The sequence below is a fragment of the Sus scrofa genome, chromosome 3, assembly GCF_000003025.6.
Source record: "Sus scrofa isolate TJ Tabasco breed Duroc chromosome 3, Sscrofa11.1, whole genome shotgun sequence".
NCBI lineage: Eukaryota > Metazoa > Chordata > Mammalia > Artiodactyla > Suidae > Sus > Sus scrofa.
In genome coordinates this window covers 16342290-16361608 of record NC_010445.4, presented here as the reverse complement: position 1 = coordinate 16361608, position 19319 = coordinate 16342290, and the positions used below count along the sequence as shown (strand labels likewise).

The following is a 19319-nucleotide window of genomic DNA, read 5'->3' as shown; positions in this document are numbered from 1 at the left end:
TCCTAATTGGGTTTGCCAACCACTGAGCCACGATGGGAACTCCCTAAGTGGGACCTCTTAAAAAATAGGTATAATTTTCAATTTACATATTCAAATGTTTCCTTTCTAATTTCTCCTGCAGCTTATAAGCTTAGATAGCTCTCACTTCTTTAGAAGTTTTATAAATACTTAATTTTAGTTCTTTCTGTTTTGTCATTTGTATTTAAAAAACTTTAAGTCTTTAAGATACCTGTAATTAGGAGTTCCTGTTGTGGCTCAGTGGTTAACGGATCTGACTAGGAACCATGAGATTGTGGGTTTGATCCCTGGCCTCTCTTAGTGGGTTAGGGATCCGGCGTTGCGGTGAGCTATGGTGTAGGTTGCAGATGCAGCTGGGATCCCTCGTTGCTGTGGCTGTGGTGTAGGCCGGCGGCTACAGCTCTGATTGGACCCCTAGCCTGGGAACCTCCGTATGCCACGGTTGCAGCCCTAGGAGAAAAAAAGGATACCTGTAATTAATTTGGGGAGTACCAGATTGCTGACCAGTTATTCCAGCATTGTTTGTTAAAAATTATTCCCTTCTCCTCCTTCCTGTAATAATATATTATTTTATGTATTAGCATTCATTTTTGAGTTAGTCTAGTCTGTGGTGATTTGCCAGTTCTGTTGCTAAGTTCACACTATTTTGACTAATTTGCAGAAAATTAAAGTTCAGTAAATTAAATTAATTTAGAATATTAAAAAAATTCTTGCCTGTTTATTATTGCTGATGAAATATGGACTAATTTTATCAAGTTCAAAAAAGTCTTTCGGAATTCTCTTGTCATTTATAGTAAACCTAAAAATTTGGAAACATTTGCCACTTATAGAACATTTAATTTTCTCATACTATACCCAGGTATGTCTTGCCAACTATTTAAGCCTTCTTTATATCTCAGTATTTCGTGTAGATGACATAAATTTCTTGTTAAAATAGTTCCTAGATGTTTTTAGATTTTGATATTATTGGGAATGAGATCTCCTGTGTTTCCTCACTTTTTGCTGGGCTGTTGTTATAACAGACTTGCATAGATTTCACATGCACATATTTAGCTTGTTTCATACAAACGAATTTTTTAATGAAATTTAGTGATTTTTAAATGCCTCAGTGTGCATAGTGTTTTAATTTCTTTTTTCAGGCCTTCTAGATATAAAAGTTATATCTTCCTTACTAGACAGTAAGTGCTTTGAGGACTGAAACTTTATTTTAACTTACATTTGTGTCTTAAGTGCCTGTCATATAGTGTGAATCAGCATATAAATATTTGTTGAGTAAATGAAATGAGATCATGATGAGTAGGAAAAGTACTACAGGGATATAGTGGCTGTTTCTGGGTGATGTTTTCTTTATTTTCTACTTTCTATATCTCAGGTTTTTTATAGTAACCATCTTATACTTCTTAAACTGGCAGGAAAGCAAATTTAAGGCGAAAAGCTTAACTTTGAATTCTATTTCTTAACTGAGGTTCAAGGATAGTTTATCATTTTAATCGAGTTGATTGGATGTTTTCTATAAATCCCAGGTGAGTTGCCCAGAGGACGGATCTAGGAGGACATGACATTGAACCTAAAAATAGAAAGCAGGACTTGCACAAGGAAGATAGTGGAAAGCTACTTAAATCTACAAAGAATTTTTTTGTTTTGATCTTAGGAAATGAACCTGATTTTCAGGCAGAACCTTAAGGAAGAACATGCGCAACTCTGGGCTTTGGGCTCCTCTGGCCCTTTTTTAGCCCTCAACCCAAATTAAATCCTATCTCTGGGGCAGAATTCCAGGAATTTCAACTGTCTCAGCAGTGGAGATCGTTTTTACTCTGTCCTCTCTACTGTGAATGGGCCAATTGAATTATGCATTCTTTCTGCCCACTTATTGGAGCACAGAGTGCAAAAGGGAGCTGAGTAACCCCTCTGAGCTCCCTTCCTGGGTGCAGTGGTAATGGTAGCTTGCCTCTGGATTGTGGCCTGTCTGTCTAGAGATGGGTCTTTCTGCCCGGGGGAGACAGAATTGATCCTCCGTGTTTGTCCCTAATGGCAGCTCTGATGGCTAACCTAGGCATGCTGACTGGGCCTGCTTTGCCCCAACTGCAACAGCTGTCATCACCCCTGCAACGCCTCTCAAATCATGGCAGGCACTTTTATTTCGGTGGCTCATTTGCTTGCTTCATTTTTCGGACTTAGGAACAGCAGCAATCCGAGTGGTTATGTTCAGCTGTCTGATGTCCAATTGGTCCAATTGGGTGTTTTTATTTAATAAGTTTTTTTAGGGCCGCACCTGTGGCATATGGAAGTTCCCAGGCTAGGGGTTGAATCAGAGCTACAGCTGCCGGCCTACACCACAGCAACACAGGATCTGAGCCTTGTCTGCGATCTACACCACAGCTCATGGCAACACGGGATTCCCAACCGGTGAGCAAGGCCAGGATCAAACATGTATCGTCACGGATCCTAATCGGGTTCCTTAACCGCTGAACCACAAAAGGAACTCCCTTAATAAGTTTTAAGTGGAATTTTTTTAAAAAAGCTTTTTTTTTTTTTTTTTTTTTTTAATGGCCGCACCTACAGCATGTGGCAGTTCCTGAGCTAGGGGTCACATCGGAGCTGCAGCTGCCGGTCTCTGCCACGGCCTCGGCAATGCCAGATCCAAGCTGCATCTGTGACCTACACTGCAGCTCATGGCAACCCAGGATGCTTTAACCCACTGAGTGAGGCCAGGGATCGAACCCGCATCCTCATGGATACTAGTTGGGTTCTTAACCCGCTGAGCCACAATGGGAACTCCCTTTAAAAAAACTTTTAATTTGAAATTACAGATTATCAGGAAGTTGCAAAGGTAATACAGAGAGGTCCTGTGGACTCTTCACCCAATTTTCCCCAATGGTTATGTATTGCATGATGTCGAAACCAATAAATGGACATCTCTACAATGTGTATATATAGTTCTGTACCATTTTATCACATATGTAGATTCCCGTAACCACCACCGTAGTCAAGATACAGAACTGTTACCACTAAGATAGGTCTCCCTTTTGCCACCCCTTTATAATCACACCCTATACCGGTAGTCCCCAGGACTCTCCCGGGTTTAGTAATTCATTAGAAGGACTTGCAGGACTCATGTACTCCTGGCTATTTTATTACAGTGAAAGGATGCTAATCAGGGATCAATAAAGGAAAACGGTACATTGAGCAGAATTTGGAGGATTCCAGGCATCAACTTCTCAGACTCTTCTCCCAGTGGAGTTGACAGGGTGCATTTAGTCCCTCAGCAACAAACTGTAGCACTGTGTGTGTGACAGGCTTTCTGTTGGGGAAGTTCACTTAAGCCTAAGGGTCCAGGGTTTTTATTGGAGGCTGTTCACATAGGCATAAGCACCTTCATGGTTGACCCCCAGAAGGAAAGCAGTATTCACTATATATACATCACACAGTTGGCACAGACTGTCTAAGGTAAGTTGGTACAGTGTGGATCAAGACTCCAAGCATACAAAACACTCTTATCGGTTAGTACAGGAGGCACCCTCCAAGACCTCAGTTCCCAGGAGCTGGCAAAAGAGTCTGCCACACAAGCGGGCCCTTCCAGAAATGAGAATGTGCATGATTTGAGCAACTCAGGCCTGCTTAGTTAACTCTTCCTGCATACGCTTCCTTACCCTCACTAGTTAGAAGAGGATAGGAGATGGAGAAACAGTTCTGGGCCCCAGGTGGAGGTGAGGGTTGGGAAGGTTGGGGTGGGTAGATAGAGTGGCTAGGGAAGGCCTTTCTGAAAGTGTGACATGAAAGCTGAGACCTAAATGATGAGAGAGAAATCCCCACATGAACAGCAAGGGTCACAGCATCTAGGCATTGGAACACATGTTCAAAGGCTCCCAGAAAGAGGGAAATTGAAAGGAGGCCTGTATTCGTTTTCTGTTGTTGCCATAACAAGTTATCACAAACTTAGCACCTTAAAATAACACCCCTTGATTATCTCATAGCTTTGTATGTCAGAACTCCTGGCCTCCTCAGCTGGGTACTCTGTTAAGGCTGTCAAGAGGTCAAAATTAAGATGTCATCTGCTCTGGGCTCCAGTCTAGAGGCTGTGGGGAGAATCTGCTTCCAGACTCACGCAAATGCGCAGCATAATTGAGTTCAGTGAGGCTGAATGCCTGAAGCCTTCATTTCTTTGCTGGCTGTTAGCCAGGGTCATTGCTTCTAGAAGCTACCCGCATTCCTTACATTTCTCAACCTTCAAAGCCAACAGGGTTCTTTGACTCTCTCTGACTTCCCACTCTGCCCTCTTCTGTTTTATATTTTAAAAGCAATTTTATTGAGATAGGATTCTCCCATTTAAAGGGCACAGTACCAAGCAACCATCATCATAGCCAACTTTAGAACATTTTCATCCCCTCAAAAAAACCCCATAGCCTTTAGCTACCCCCTCATTTTGTCCTGTCTCCCTTAGTCCTAAGCAATCACTCCTCCACTTTCTGTCTCTCTAGATTTCCTTGTTCTGGACATTCATGTGAGTGGGATTATGTAGAGTGTGGTCTTGTTATGGTTGGCTTCTTTGACTTAGCGTCATGTTTTCAAGGTTGGTCCATGTGTGTTGTGACATGTGTCCGTACTTAATTCCTCTTTATGACTGAATAATATTTCATTGTATGAATGTATTGCATTTTGTTTGCCTGTTTATTGGTTGGTGGACATTTGGGTTGATTCCCACCTTTTGACCATTATGGATAATGCTGATATAAACATTCATGTGCAAGTTTGTATGTGGATATATGTTTTTATTTCTCTTGGGCATATACCCTGGAGTGGGCTTGCTAGGCAAAGTCATTTCGGGAACTGTCAGATGGTTTCCAAAAGCAGCTGTACTATTTTACCTTCCTGCCAGCAGCGTATGAGGTTTCAGTGTCTTCACATCTTTGTCAACACATACTATTATCTGAATTTTTAGTCCCAGACGTCCCAACTGAGTGTGAAGTGGTGTCTCCTTAGGGTTTTGATTTTTATTTCCCTAATGATTAGTGATGTAAAAATTGTTTACTGTGCTTATTGACCATTTGTATATCTTCCTTGGAGAAGTATCTATTCAGATTTTTTACCCATTAAAAAATTGGGCTATTTATCTTTTAAAATAATTGCATTGTAATAGTTCCTTATACATTCTAGATTCAAGTTTTTTTTTTTTTATCAGATACATGATTTACAAATATTATCCCCCTTTCTGTGGGTTGTCTTTTCTCTTTCTTGATGGGGTCCTTAGCAGCACAGAAGTTTTTAATTCTGATGAAGTACAATTTATCTATCTTTTCTTTTGTTGTTTATGCTTTTGGTGCCATATCTAAGAAGGCTTTGCCAAATCCAAGATTATGGAATTCTACCTGTGGTTGTTTTTTTTTTTTTTAATTTTTTTTATTTTATGGTTTTAGCTTTTGCATTTAGGTCTTTAACCCATTTTTAGTTAATTTTTGTATATGATGAGAGGCAGGGATCTGACCTCATTCTTTGGCATGTGGCTATCCAGTTGTCCCAGCACAATTTGTTGAAAAGACTTCCATTTGATAGTTGTGACCGTAGATGTGTGGGTTTATTTCTGGATTCACAGTTCTATTCCATTGATCCACATCTGTCCTTGTGCCAGTTTCACATTTATTTTGATTATCATGGTTTTGTAGTAAGTCTTGAAATTGGGAACCATAAGCCTTCCTACATTCTTTTTCAAGATTGTTTTGGCTCTTCTGGGTTCCTGTTCTCTTCTGCACATAGGGCTTATGTATTTTACTTCCACCTAGAAAATCAGGATAATCGCTCTATTTTAAGGTCAGCTGATTAGTAATCTTAATTATCTGGAAAGTCCTTTTTTGGCCATGTAAGATAACAAACAATTACAGGTGTAAAAGCAGAGTGAAGGTCATGGAGGCCTGTGAGGCTTAGATTTGTGAAAAGGTAGAGAATGATAAGAGCAGAAGGTAGATAGGGGGGTATTGAATGGAAACTTCGGAAGTATTCATTTGTCCAAAGTCACATTGCAGAGCTGAGATTTGAATACAGACTTGACCGACCTCCATATCTTCATTTCTACGTCAAATTGGTCTTCATGGACTCCTAGCTCTTATTTTGCTCTCATCTTTACCTGTATAACTCCTACTACATGCTTAGTGGTCCTCACAGCAATTCTGTTAGGTTTTTCTAGCTCTAGCATAGAACCTGAAAAATCCTTGAGTGCAGGTAATAGGCTCTCCTGGAGCTGGCATAAAAAAAAAAAAAAAAAAATCGGTCAAGCATCAAGGGGTGCGTTTCAGAATCTGAGGGTAGGCAGGCAGCTACACCTTAGCAAAGGATTGGAATTGAGAAATGGAAGCCCCTCAGGACCTAGAGAGTATTTTTCTTCTGCCGCTTTTCTCTGCTTCTTGGTACGTGTCTGTTTCACTCTGCGGATTGGTTATCCTGTTTCAGGCCACTTGCTGGAAGATGGTCATGCCACAGCCTCTCCATCATTCAAAGAGAACAGCCCAGTCCCATTTTCAAAACTTCATTTTGGGTCAGGTATCTACCTCTGGTTCAATTACCTGTGGCCCTGAAATGATGGGGGAGAGGGCATTGCACTTTATATGAAGATGGATTAGGGAATAGTTCCCTGGGAAAGGGAAAGTTGCTGGCACATGTGCTAGGTAGGCTCCCTAAAATGTATTTATTTTATTTCTTTATTTCTTGCTTTTTAGGGCTGAACCTGCGGCATATGGAAGTTCCCAGGCTAGGGGGTCGAATCGGAGCTACAGCTGCTGGCCTACACCACAGCCACAGCAGTGCTGGATCTGAGCCACATCTGCGACTATGCCACAGCTTGAAGCCACACCAGATCCTTAACCCACTGAGTGAAACCAAGGATCAAACTCCTATCCTTATGGATATTAGTCGGGTTCATTATGGCTGAGCCACAACGGGAACTCCCAAAATGTGTTTCTTTTAGTAACATACCTGTGCTATAGTATTTGTGGTTTAAATGTTTTTATCTTACTAAACTGATATAAGGAAAAAAATTGGGTATTTCTTTTTGCCCACTCCTCTTGGAATTGAACAAAGGGACCACTGGGTGATAATGGTGAGATTATTTCAGACTCTCAAAATAGTTTGATAGATCTTAGGATCTAGTACAAGGGTCGGCTCTTGTGATGTCCCTGCCACTTACTAAATTTTTGATGAAACAAATCATAACTTCTCAGTCTCAGCATCTTTATTGTAATAGGAGAAAGTAGATAGTCTTTACAATTTATCAATTTAGCATTCCAGACTCTGGCTAGGTTCCGTTACTCTTCCTTTCTACTTCAGCCTCCTTTACTAAAGGACACGGGTAATGGATCTAAGTCCTGTCCTTGGAGGGCTTTCATCTTCCATTACAGAGGAGGTGAAGACGAGTGTTTGTAAACATGCAAGTCTCCCTGCCGTCTCATTAGTTGACTCTTACAGATCCTGCTGCCAAGGTGTATTACCACCCCTCCTCTTTCCATTCCCACTGTATTACCTCTATTGTTATTAACCTCTTATTGTAATTGTCTCTTGATCATTATCCCTGTCTCCTATTCTGCACTTTCCCCCAGTCCACACTGGAAATTGCCTTCTCAAAGTTTCGGGGCTTTTTTTTGACTGTACCTGTTGCATGCAAAAGTTCCCAGGCCAGGGATCAAACCCACACCACAGCAGTGACAACACCGGATCCCTTACCACTAGGCCATCAAGGAACTCTAGCCTCTCAAGTTTAAATATATATATATATATGATACAGTAAAGTTGAATTTGGAGGCGTGTACAGTTTATGAATTTTAAAACATGTATAAGATTTATGTAAACACCTCCATAAGCAGGATACAGAACAGTTCTGTCACCTCTGGAAAACTTTCTTTTGTAGACACCCTCCCTCCAACCCTAATTCCTAACAAATACTGGTTTTATAGTATGTAGACTTTCAAAACTGGCTTCATTCACTCAGTGTAAGTGAGAATTCATCCAAGTTATTGGGTATATCAGCCCTTTTTTCTTTTTGCTAAGTAGCATTCCATTGCGCTGATGTACCACAGTTTGTTTATTCATTCATCTATTGAAGGATATTTTGGTTGTTTCCGTTTTTTACTGATCATCAATAATGTTACTAGAAACATTTTTAAATAGATTTTTGAGTAACATCAGCTTCATTTCTCTGGAGGAAATAACCAGGAATAGGATTGCTGGGTGGTATAGTAAGTGTATTTAACTTTTTACGAAACCACTGAATTGTTTTACGTGGTGGTTGTACTACTTGCGTTCCACTAGAAGGGTTCCAGTTGCTGTGCATCCTTGCTACCACTTGATAGTCTTAATTTTAGCTATTCTAGTAGATGTGTAGTGACACCTCATGGTGATTTTAATTTGTATTTCTCTGATGGATGCTGCTGCTGAACAACCTTCCATGTATTTAATTACCACTATGTAGTCAAGAACTGTGACTGACGTGAGTTTTTACCCTCTTACAAGTAACAAGTTAGCCTGCCAGTTTCATGAATGTTGGCAGAAGTTGTGAGATTCTGGAGTTAAAGACAAAGGACTTTATTAGTCAACAAAACAAGTTTCATCTCACATGGGCTACCCTTGCCCCCAGGTCCCTTAGGGCTAATGGCAGATGAGGAGCCCAAGCTTAAGGAGCAGCAAACAAACCCACCTGACTTTTGAACCAGAGGAAAATATTACATCTCTTTTACTTGACAGTAAATAACCTTGCCTTCTGCCCTAGAGGGAGATAGTGATGTGTTCCTTCTGAGAATGTTAGATATGCAAACACCCTTGAAGAGATGGTCTGTTGTAAAGGCCTTGTGTACAGAAATGTGAGACTCCTGTGGAGAATTGTCTCCCAGTGTGTATGTCTTCTTTGGATAAGTCCGTTCACGTCTTTTGCTCATTTTTAATATTGAGTGGTTTTCCTTTCTATTGAGTTATGAGAATTCTTTCTATATTCTAGATGCAAGTCTTTGTCACATCAATGATTTGCAAGTATTTTCTCCCAGTCGTAATTTGTCTTTTCATTTTCCTGGCGATGTCATTCGCAGAGCAAGAGTTTTTAGTTTTGCTGCCAAGTTCAGGTTGCAGGTTTCAACCCATCTTCTGTGGGCCGTAGTTCTGATGCCAGTTTATTTTTATTTATTTATTTTTTCATTACTCAAATGAATTTATCACATCTGTAGTTGTATAATGATCATAACAATCCAGTTTCACAGGATTTCTATCCCACAGCCCAAGGACATCCCCCCACCCCCCAAACTGTCTCCTCCAGAGACCATAAGTTTTTCAGTGTCTGTGAGTCAGCATCTGTTCTGCAAAGTTCAATCTGTCCGTTTTTCAGATTCCACATGTCAGTGAAAGCATTTGATGTTGGTGTCTCTCACTGTATGGCTGACTTCACTTAGCATGATAATTTCTAGGTCCATCCATGTTGCTAAAAATGCTGGTATTTCCTTCCTTTTAATAGCTGAGTCATATTCCATTGTGTAGATGTACCACATTTTCTTGATCCACTCCTCTGTCGATGGGCATTTAGGTTGTTTCCATGTCTTGGCTATTGCAAATAGTGCTGCAATGAACACTGGGAGTCCATGTGTCTTTGCGAGTCGTGGTTTTCTCTGGATAGATGCCCAGGAGCGGGATTGCTGGATCAAATGGTAGTTCTATGTTTAGTTTTCTGAGGAATCTCCATATTGTTTTCCACAGTGGTTGCACCAATTTACAATCCCACCGACAGTGCACTAGGGTTCCTTTTTCTCCACACCCTCTCCAGCACTTCTTGTTTGTAGACTTTTGGATGATGGCCATTCTGGCTGGTGTAAGGTGGTACCTCATGGTGGTTTTGATTTGCATTTCTCTAATAATGAGTGATGTTGAACATCTTTTCATGTGTTTTTTGGCCAACTGTATGTCTTCTTTGGAGAACTGTCTGTTTAGATCTTCTGCCCATTTTTGGATGGGGTTGTTTGTTTTTTTTTGTATGGAACTGCAGAAGGTGTTTATAAATTTTGGAGATGAATCCCTGTCCATTGATTCACTTGCAAAGATTTTCTCCCATTGTGTGGGTTGTCTTTTCATTTTGTTTAGGGTTTCCTTTGCTGTGCAGAAGCTTTTAAGTTTGATTAGGTCCCATTTGTTTATTTTTGTTTTTATTGTCAGTACTCTAAGAGGTGGCTCTGAGAAGATGTTGCTGTGGTTTATGTCAGAGAGTGTTTGGCCTATGTTTTCCTCTAAGAGTTTGATAGTGCCTGGTCTTCTATCTAGGTCTTTAATCCATTTGGAGTTTATTTTTGTGTATGGTGTTAGGGAGTGTTCTCATTTCATTCTTTTCCATGTGGCTGTCCAGTTATCGCAGCACCACTTATTGAACAAGCTGTCCCTTCTCCATTGTATATTCTTGCCTCCTTTGTCATAGATGAGTTGGCTGTAGGTGCGTGGGCTTAATACTGGGCTTTCTATCCTGTCCCACTGATCAATATTTCTGTCTTTGTGCCAGTACCATGCAGTTTTGACGACTGTTGCTTTGTAGTATAGTCTGAAGTCCAAGAGCCTGATTCCTCCAGCTCCATTTTTCTTTTTCAGGATGTCTTTGGCTAGTCTGGGTCTTTTGTGCTTCCAAACAAACTTTAAAATATTTTGTTCGAGTTCTGTGAAAAATGTCCTTGGTAATTGGGTAGGGATTGCATTGAATCTGTAGATTGCCTTAGGTAGTATAGTCATTTTGATAATATTAACTCTTCCAGTCCATGAGCATGGTATATCTTTCCATCTATTTGTGTCCTCTTTGATTTCTTTCATCAGTGGCTTATAGTTTTCAGAGTAGAGGTCTTTTGTCTCTTTAGGTAGGTTTACTCCTAGGTATTTTATTCTTTTGGATGCGATGGTAAACAGGATTGCTTCCCTAATTTCTTTTTCTGCTCTTTCATTGTTAGTGTATAGAAATGCCGTTGATTTCTGTGTATTAGTTTTGTATCCTGCGACTTTGCCAAATTCATGGATGAGCTCTAACAGTTTTCTGGTAGAGTCTTTAGGATTGTCTAGGTATAGTATCATGTCATCTGCAAACAGTGATAGTTTTACTTCTTCCTTTCCAATTTGGATTCCTTTCACTTCTTTTACTTCTCTGATTGCTGTGGCTAGGACTTCCAAACCTGTGTTGAAGAGTAGTGGCAAGAGCGGACATCCTTCTCTTGTTCCTGATCTCAGTGGGAATTCTTTCAGCTTTTCACCATTGAGAATAATATTCACTGTGGGTTTGTCATATATGGGCTTTATTATGTTGAGGTAGGTTCCCGCTATGCCCACTTCCTGAAGGGTTTTTATCAGAAATGGGTGTTGGATTTTGTCAAAGGCTTTTTCCGCATCTATTGAGAGGATCATATGGTTTTTATTCTTCACTTCGTTGATGCCAGTTAATCTTTCAGAGCCTTTGCAGTGCTGTTTTGATCTGTTTCCTGCTTGTTCCAGCCTGACACCTGTGCAGTGGTCTCTGTTAGAATGCATTTTAGTCTTTGGTCCTGAATAGCATCAAATTCACGCATGCACAGCCTAGGGGTGAGTCTGCACGTTCACAGACAGCCTTTTCAGCTTGCTTTCTTGAGTTCTCAGTGATGTCTCCTGTACTTTTTAACCTCCCCAGGGGCTCCTCTTCTCTCCTCTGGGTGGAAAACTGTGGAGTTAATTACCCTGCTCTGTGCTGTACTCCCATCAATACTGCCCACTTGAGGCCAAGAAATAGGCACCTAGAAAGTGAGAAAGATGGATATTTACCCCCTGCTCAGAGTTGAGCTCCTGCTGTCTATCATTCTAGCTGTTTCTGTGGACACTGTGTGATTGCTTTTGACTTAGGAGGAGGAGGAGGAAAAGATAAGAAAATGGAGGGATTTTCATATTTTTTAGTGTTAAGAGTGCCCGTTTTCATTCTTTGAGCCAGAACTAGAGGAGCTCTCTCTGTGCCCTGGTGTCCATTTCTAGGTTGGCTTCATGACACTGGAGGGGGGAAATGGTAAACTCCCTGAGAGTTCGGTGATGCATGGAATTCTGGTCTCCTTCCCCCGTTCTCCTCCTCTAAAGTGGTGCTTAGCACGTGCCATCTAGGTTTTATAGCTGGACTGCCCCTGTGAAGTCTCTCCCACACTGGGTGGGCCGCTCATGTCTGTCCTCATTTCTGTTCTTGTTTTAATTTTTACCCTGAACTTCCTTCTAGGGGTCGCCTGTGTGCCTGCATACTTCAGTGTTCAGACACAGAGGGGATTTGTGCACAGCTGTCTCCAGCCAGTGTCTGGCCCCCGGAGCCTATGCACACGCACAGGAGACCTGAGAGAGCCCAGCCGGGGGAGCTGGTGGCTGGACATTCAGACGCATTCCTGGGCTCCCTCTCTGACCCAGGAGCAGAGAGGAAGTTGTGTCTACCTGTACATTTTTGTAGATTTTAGGGCAGAGGATTTATTGTCTTCCTCACTTCATCTTACTAGAAGACAGAACTCCACCTTTCAAGTTTTACGGCTCGAAATAGATGTCACTGTTTCCCCTTTTCATTGAAAGGGAATACTCTTATTTAGACTTTGTAGCCTGGAGTTTAAAAAAGCCCTCATAGGGAGTTCCCATTGTGGCTCAGCAGGTTAAGAACCCAACTAGTATCCGTGAGGACGTAGGTTTGACCCCTGGCCTGGATCAGTGGGTTAAGGATCTGGCATTGCCATGAGCGGTGGTGTAGGCTGAAGATGTGGCTTGGATCCTGTGTTGCTGTGGCCCTGGCGTAGGCCGGCAGCTGTAGCTCTGATTTGATCCCTAGCCCGGAAGCTTCCATATGCCTAGGATGTGGCCCTAAAAGAGCCCCACGCCCCAAAAGCCCTCAAAATTGAACTTTATACCTACCTTCTTCCTTTCACCGCCTCTGTTTACTGCATCCTTCATGTTCTACACCTGCTGTCCTATCTCTCAGCTTTTTGTGGAAGGTGTTCTTCTGTCTGGAATATCTTTCCTCTTTTGTGTTGTCTCTCCAAGACCCTCTAAGCTTCAGCTCAAGGCTCCTGAAGGTCTGCAGCCTCACCCCCACCCCCTGGCCTTAGTGGTCTCCCCACACCCTCTAAGTCAGAATTGCCTCCTTCTCCTCCCCCACTATTTCATAGCACCTTTCTCTCTCTCTGCATTGTTCAGTCAGCCTGTGATCTTGGTGATGAGTTTTCCTATCTAATAAAATGGAGATAGTATCTGCCTTGGTTTTTGTGAGAAATAATTACGATGGAGTTCCTGTCGTGGCGCAGTGGTTAACGAATCCGACTAGGAACCATGAGGTTGCAGGTTCGATCCCTGCCCTTGCTCAGTGGGTTAACGATCCGGCGTTGCCGTGAGCTGTGGTGTAGGTTGCAGACGCGGCTCGGATCCCGCGTTGCTGTGGCTCTGGCGTAGGCCGGTGGCTACAGCTCCGATTCAACCCCTAGCCTGGGAACATCCATATGCCACTTGATCGGCCCAAGAAATAGCAACAATAACAACAACAACAACAACAACAACAACAAAGACAAAAGACAAAAAAAAAAAAAAAAGAAATAATTACGTTAAGTAATTGTCAATATGTTAGGCATATAGGGAGTGGCAGCAAATAGTAGACTCATGTAAATTTGTCCAGTTTTGCTGAGGGCCTTGAATGCTGTCTCATGGAGTTTAGGTTCTGTTCTGATGCCTTAATTACATTCATTTTCTTGGTGAATATTTAAATTATTTCATTTGAGACAAAGAATTCTTTTTTGTTTTTTTCTTTGTATGGCTGTGGCACATGGAAGTCCCAGGCTAGGGATTGAATTGGAGCTGCAGCTGCTGGCCTACACCACAGCACCACCAGGTCCAAGCCATGTCTGTGACTTAACACCACAACTTGCTGCAATGGCAGATCATTAACTCACTGAGTAAGGCCAGGGATCAAACCTGCATCTTTACAGATACTGTGTTGATTCTTAACCCAATGAGCCACAATGGGAACTTGATTTTTGGTTTGTTTGTTTTGTTTTTTGCTTTTTAGGGCCGTACCTGTGGTATATGGAAGTTGAATTGGAGCTGCAGCTGCTAGCCTACACCACAGCAATGCAGGATCCGAGCTGAGTCTGTGACCTACACCACAGCTCGCGGCAACTTCAGATCCTTAACCCACTGAGCAAGACCAGGGATTGAACCCTCATCCTCATGGATACTAGTCACATTCATTTCCACTGAACCACAGTGGGAACTCCTCCATTATTTTTTATATCATCGAAATGAAATTGTCTTTTTGAGCCAAGTAACATAATGTACTAAGAACACAGAGTATTTCAAGAGGATTGTATTTGTCTCTAAAGTTCAAAATGTAGAACTTAAGAGACTTCACCATCTTAACCATTTTTAGAGTGTACATTATAGTACAGTAGTGCTAACTGTAGGCAACTTGTACAGTAGATCTCTAGAACTTTTTTGTCTGGCAAAACTGAAATTCTAGACCCATCGAATAGCAACTGGTCTTTGCCTCTCTCCTCCCAGCCCCTGGCAACTGTCATTGTACTTTCTGGTTCTGAGAGTTTGACTACTTCAGGTACCTCATGTAGGTGGAATCATACAGTTATTTGTCTTTTTGTGACTGGCTCATTCTTCTTGATGTCATGTCCTCGAAGTTCATCCATATGGTAGCATGTAATAGGATTTCCTTCTTGTCTAAAAGACTGAAAAATATTCCGTAGTATGTACCACATTTTCTTTATCCATGCATCCTATATTTATCCATTCATCCTTTGTTAGGTACTTAGGTTGCTTCCAACTCTTGGTTATTGTGATTAATGCTCAATGAACATGAGTGTGCAAATTTTTCTTCAAGATCCTGTTTTCAGTTCTTTTGAGTATATACTCAGAAGTGGTATTGCTGGATCATATGATGATTCTGTTTTTAATTTTTTGAGGAACTGCCATTCTGTTTTCTAGAGTGGCTGTGCCATTTTGCATTCCCACAAACTATGCACAAGGGTTCCAATTTCTTCACATCTTCACCAACACTTGTTATTTCTTGTCTTTTCGATGATAACCATTCTGACAGTTATGTGGTGCTATCTCATTGTGGTTTTGATTTGCATTTCCTTGATGATTAGTGACATTGCGCATTTTTCACACATTAGTTGGCATTTGTACAGCCTCTTTGGAGCATTGTCTATTAATTAGATTATTTGTTTTTGTTGTTGAGTTGTAGGAGTTCTTTACATGTTCTGGATATTAACCTTTTATCAGATATATGGTTTGCATATATTTTCTTCCATTCAATAGGTTGCTTTCTCACTCTCTTGATTCCTTTTCTATGCAGAAGTTTTTAAGTTTGACATAGTCTCGTTTGTTTGTTGTTCCTCTTGTTGCTCATGCTTTTGGTGTCATGTCCAAGAAGTTATCACCAAATCCAATCTCATGAAGTTTTACCTCTGTCTACTTTTAGGAGTTTTATAGGTTTATATCTTATGTTTAGGTCTTTAACCCACAGTTAAGGAGTTCCTGTTGTGGTGCGGCGGAGATGAACCCCACCAGTATCCATGGGGTTGAGGGTTCGAACCCTGGCCCCACTCAGTGGGTTAAGGATCCAGTGTTGCCATGAGCATTGGTGTAGGTTGTAGATGCAGCTCGGATCTGGCGTTGCTGTGGCTGTGGTGTGGGCCGGCAGCTGTAGCTCCGATTTGACCCGTAGCCTTGGAACTTCCTTGTGCCATGGGTGTGACCCTAAAAGAAAAGGAAAAAAAAAATCCACAGTTGATACTTCCTTTAAAAATATAAAGTGTTTTGTTTTGTTTTTTTTTTTAGGGCCGCACCCACGACATATGGAGGTTCCCAGGCTAGGGGTCCAGTCAGAGCTGCAGCTGCAGGCCTACACCACAGCCACAGCAACACCAGATCCTTTAACCCACTGAGTAAGGAGGCCAGGGATCAAACCCACATCCTCATGGATACTAGTTGGCTTTGTTACCGATGAGCCACAATGGGAACTCCCTAAAGTGTTCTTTATATTTTGGGGCAGGAATAAAAAGTTTGTTCTTTAGTATGACAGGAATTTTGCCATATTTAAACTTTGTTTTTCCTTTCCTCCTTCCTTCCTCCTTCTCTTCCTTTGCTTATAGCTAGAAGATGATAGACTCATTCTTTTTTTTTTTGGTCTTTTCTAGGGCCATCCCACGGCGTATGGAGTTTCCCAGGCTAGGGTTCGAATTGGAGCTGTAGCCACCAGCCTATGGCAGAGCCATAGCAACGTGGGATCCAATCCGCGTCTGCAACCCACACCACAGCTCACAGCAACGCTGGATCCTTAACCCACTGAGTGAGACCAGGGATCGAACCTGAAACCTCATGGTTCCTAGTCGGATTCGTTAACCACTGCGCCACGACGGGAACTCCTTTTTTGTTTGTTTTTAATTCCTTCACTGTAAGTAGAATGATAGTGAATTCATTTTCTTTTTTTTTCCTTTTTTACGGTCACACCTATGGCGTATGGAAGTTCTTAGGCTAGGGGTTGAATTGGAGCTGCAGCACCATAGCTGAAGCAACATCGAATCTGCGACCCACAGCGCCAGTGGTGGTGGCACCCGGCTTCTTAACCTACTGATCAAGGCCAGGGATCAAACCTGCATCCTCATGGAGCTACACTGGGTTCTTAACCTGCCAGGCCACAATAAGAACTCCTTTTCTTTTCTTCTGTTTTAGCGAAATTCATTTTCAACAACACTTTCTTGTTTCTTTTTTGATTAGCAGGGAGAAGATGAGCCTTAAGTCTGAACGCCGAGGAATTCATGTGGATCAGTCAGAGCTCCTATGCAAGAAAGGATGTGGTTACTACGGCAACCCTGCTTGGCAGGGTTTCTGCTCCAAGTGCTGGAGGGAGGAGTACCACAAAGCCAGGCAGAAGCAGATTCAGGAGGATTGGGAACTGGCAGAGCGGTAAAAGGATTTAACTAGGGGTGGTTTGACAGTGATGTAAGTGGATGCGTAGCTCTGTCATGGTCAGAATACGTTTTTCTCCTCTGTTTGAGTCTCCGCCAGTCAGTCTAATACCAGGATAAATGAAGTTTTTCCCCCCTCAGTCTGCATTTAATGAAGGTTTTCAGTGATTGCTTCAGTTTGTCTTAACTTTTGCTTATTTTGTGTTTGGGATGCATTCGTGTCAACACTCTAATGGAGACAGTAAGCTCCTTGGAGTAGAATGGAAATAAACGTACTTCATGGTGCAGATTAAATGAGGTGATCAGATAGAATGTACAGAGCGCAGGGCTTGGCCCGTGACTCCCGTTACGCAGTGTTTTCCCCCTTCTTTTAATCTGTCCAGCAGGGCAGCCGACACAGTGGTGAACACATAGTTGTAGCGACCTGTTGATGTGTATACATAGTTGTCACATTGTGGAAATTTTTTTTTAAACATTTAATAAGATCTTTTATTCGTAAATCCATAAATAATGTCTTCTATACCTAAAAATTTAGACAATGAGGAGCATGTTAGTAGATGAAGGTAATATTTATGGCCTGAATATACACTGTCACATTATGGAAATTTAATTTTTCCTTTAAAAATGGGGTTTGTTATTCAAAAGTAGTTTGTATTATCCAGAAGTGTGGCTATGATAAAAATTAAAGCATAGACTGTCTGGTGAGCATGGGAACTAATAAGAGGCCACGAGTAATGTTCATCCTTTGCTAGAGCATCCTAGGAACTGTAAAGGGAAGTCAGACTGAACTCTGACAGTGTTGGCTGGTTCGTTTTTTTATATCTAATCAGGTATTTGTTGAGTGATCACTTTGCCACCATCTGTGATGAACTCAGTATTAGAAAGGCCGCTCACCGCCGTCAGTGACTCCACAATCGATCAAAGAGAGAAAATACAGGCATAGAACAGGAACTGCTTCCTCAGGTTTCCCATTGCACTCCTGGTGTTCTCAGTAGCTGACCCTATTCAGAAAGAAAGCAGAGGCCACTAGGCAGGAATTCCCTTAGCTTTCTCCCCTCTTCACATCAACGTGTACTAATAGTATCTTTATTTTTCCTTCTGTTTCGTCTCAGAGAAAGATATGTCCCTCTCTCCTTCTCGAACACCTCTACCCGTATTCTGTTGCTGTCTCTTACTGCTTCCAGTTGCGACCCTGCTCGAGATTCCCTATAGCACTGCTTTTCAAATTTGAACGGGCCTGAGAATCTCCTGGAAGCCTGTGAAATGATGGTCGCTGATCCTCACCCTCAGCGTCTCCCAACTTTTGCAACAAGGGAGCAAGGCCTGAGAATTTGCATTTTTAGCACGTTCCCAGATGACGCTGATGCTGCTGTCTGGGGAGTCGCACTTTGAGAGCCATTGTTCTATAGATAGCCTTTGAGATTGGTTATGACCACTTCACGTTCAGCTGGTCCAAGGCCAGATTTATTGCTTTGTATTTCTTTTAATTCTTACTCCCATTATGTCCTCCTCATCCTCCTCGCATATCTGTTAATGACCTCACTGTTTATTCAGTTGGCTAAAAACCATTAAACATTAGTCATTCTTTATTTCTCCTTCACCTCCCAAACTCTTTATCACTAATTAAGCAAGTTGTGCTCAGAGAAGTCTTTTGAATTTCGTCTCCTATTGCCTAGTTTCTTATTTCTCTCACTTAAATCTTTTATTTATTTATTTATTTATTTTCCTTTTTTGGCCATTCCCAGGGCATGCAGAAGTTTCTGGGCCAGGAATTGAACCTGAGCCCTGCAGTGGCCAAATCCTTAACTGCTAGGCCACCAGGGAACTCCCATATAATCTTAATTGTTGTTTCTACCCCTAACCTCTCTGCCCCTTAAGTTGTCACACAGCTGCCTGCGTTGTTTTTCTAAAGCCCAGATCAGATAAGGATAACTTACTGGGTTATAGTCTTTCTTGGTTCCCCAGCACATGATGAAATGCAGGATTAGAGCAGGCTTGGTTGTCAAGGTTTCTTACCACCTGGTGCCTCCCCGTACATCCAGCAGCGCAGTCCGTCGCACCGTCAGTGGTCTGACCTCACGAACTTGGTCCACAACAGAAACTGCATCCTTCCCGTATGTAGTACCTTCTTCCTGGAATGCCTGTTTCCCTTGGTGGAATCCTCTTCATCCTTTTAAGGATGGCCTAAATGTTACTATAAAACCTTCTTGGACTCCTCCAGCATTTAGTTTCTCTTTCTTGTGTTCTCCTAGCACTTGGGTTTTGTTTACTTATCTCTCTCTCCCATGCTTGAGGTTGTCAGGAAAAAAAAGAACTAGACTTTATTTCTTTTTTTGTCTTTTTGCCATTTCT

General features: G+C 41.8%; 1 protein-coding gene across 5 annotated transcripts in view; it reads left to right on the top strand.

Annotated features, from left to right (window-relative positions):
- RABGEF1 (RAB guanine nucleotide exchange factor 1) overlaps positions 1-19319 on the top strand; it is a 68493-nt gene that overhangs the window by 14996 nt on the left and 34178 nt on the right. For 4 of the 5 annotated variants that reach the window (XM_005662008.2, XM_003124438.6, XM_005662011.3 and 1 more), the window contains exon 2: positions 16777-16965. In XM_005662008.2, coding sequence (XP_005662065.2) covers positions 16787-16965 — 179 coding nt within the window. In that variant the 5' untranslated portion in view covers positions 16777-16786. The remainder of the gene's footprint in view (positions 1-16776; positions 16966-19319) is intronic. The other variant, XM_005662012.3, reaches the window with a different exon arrangement.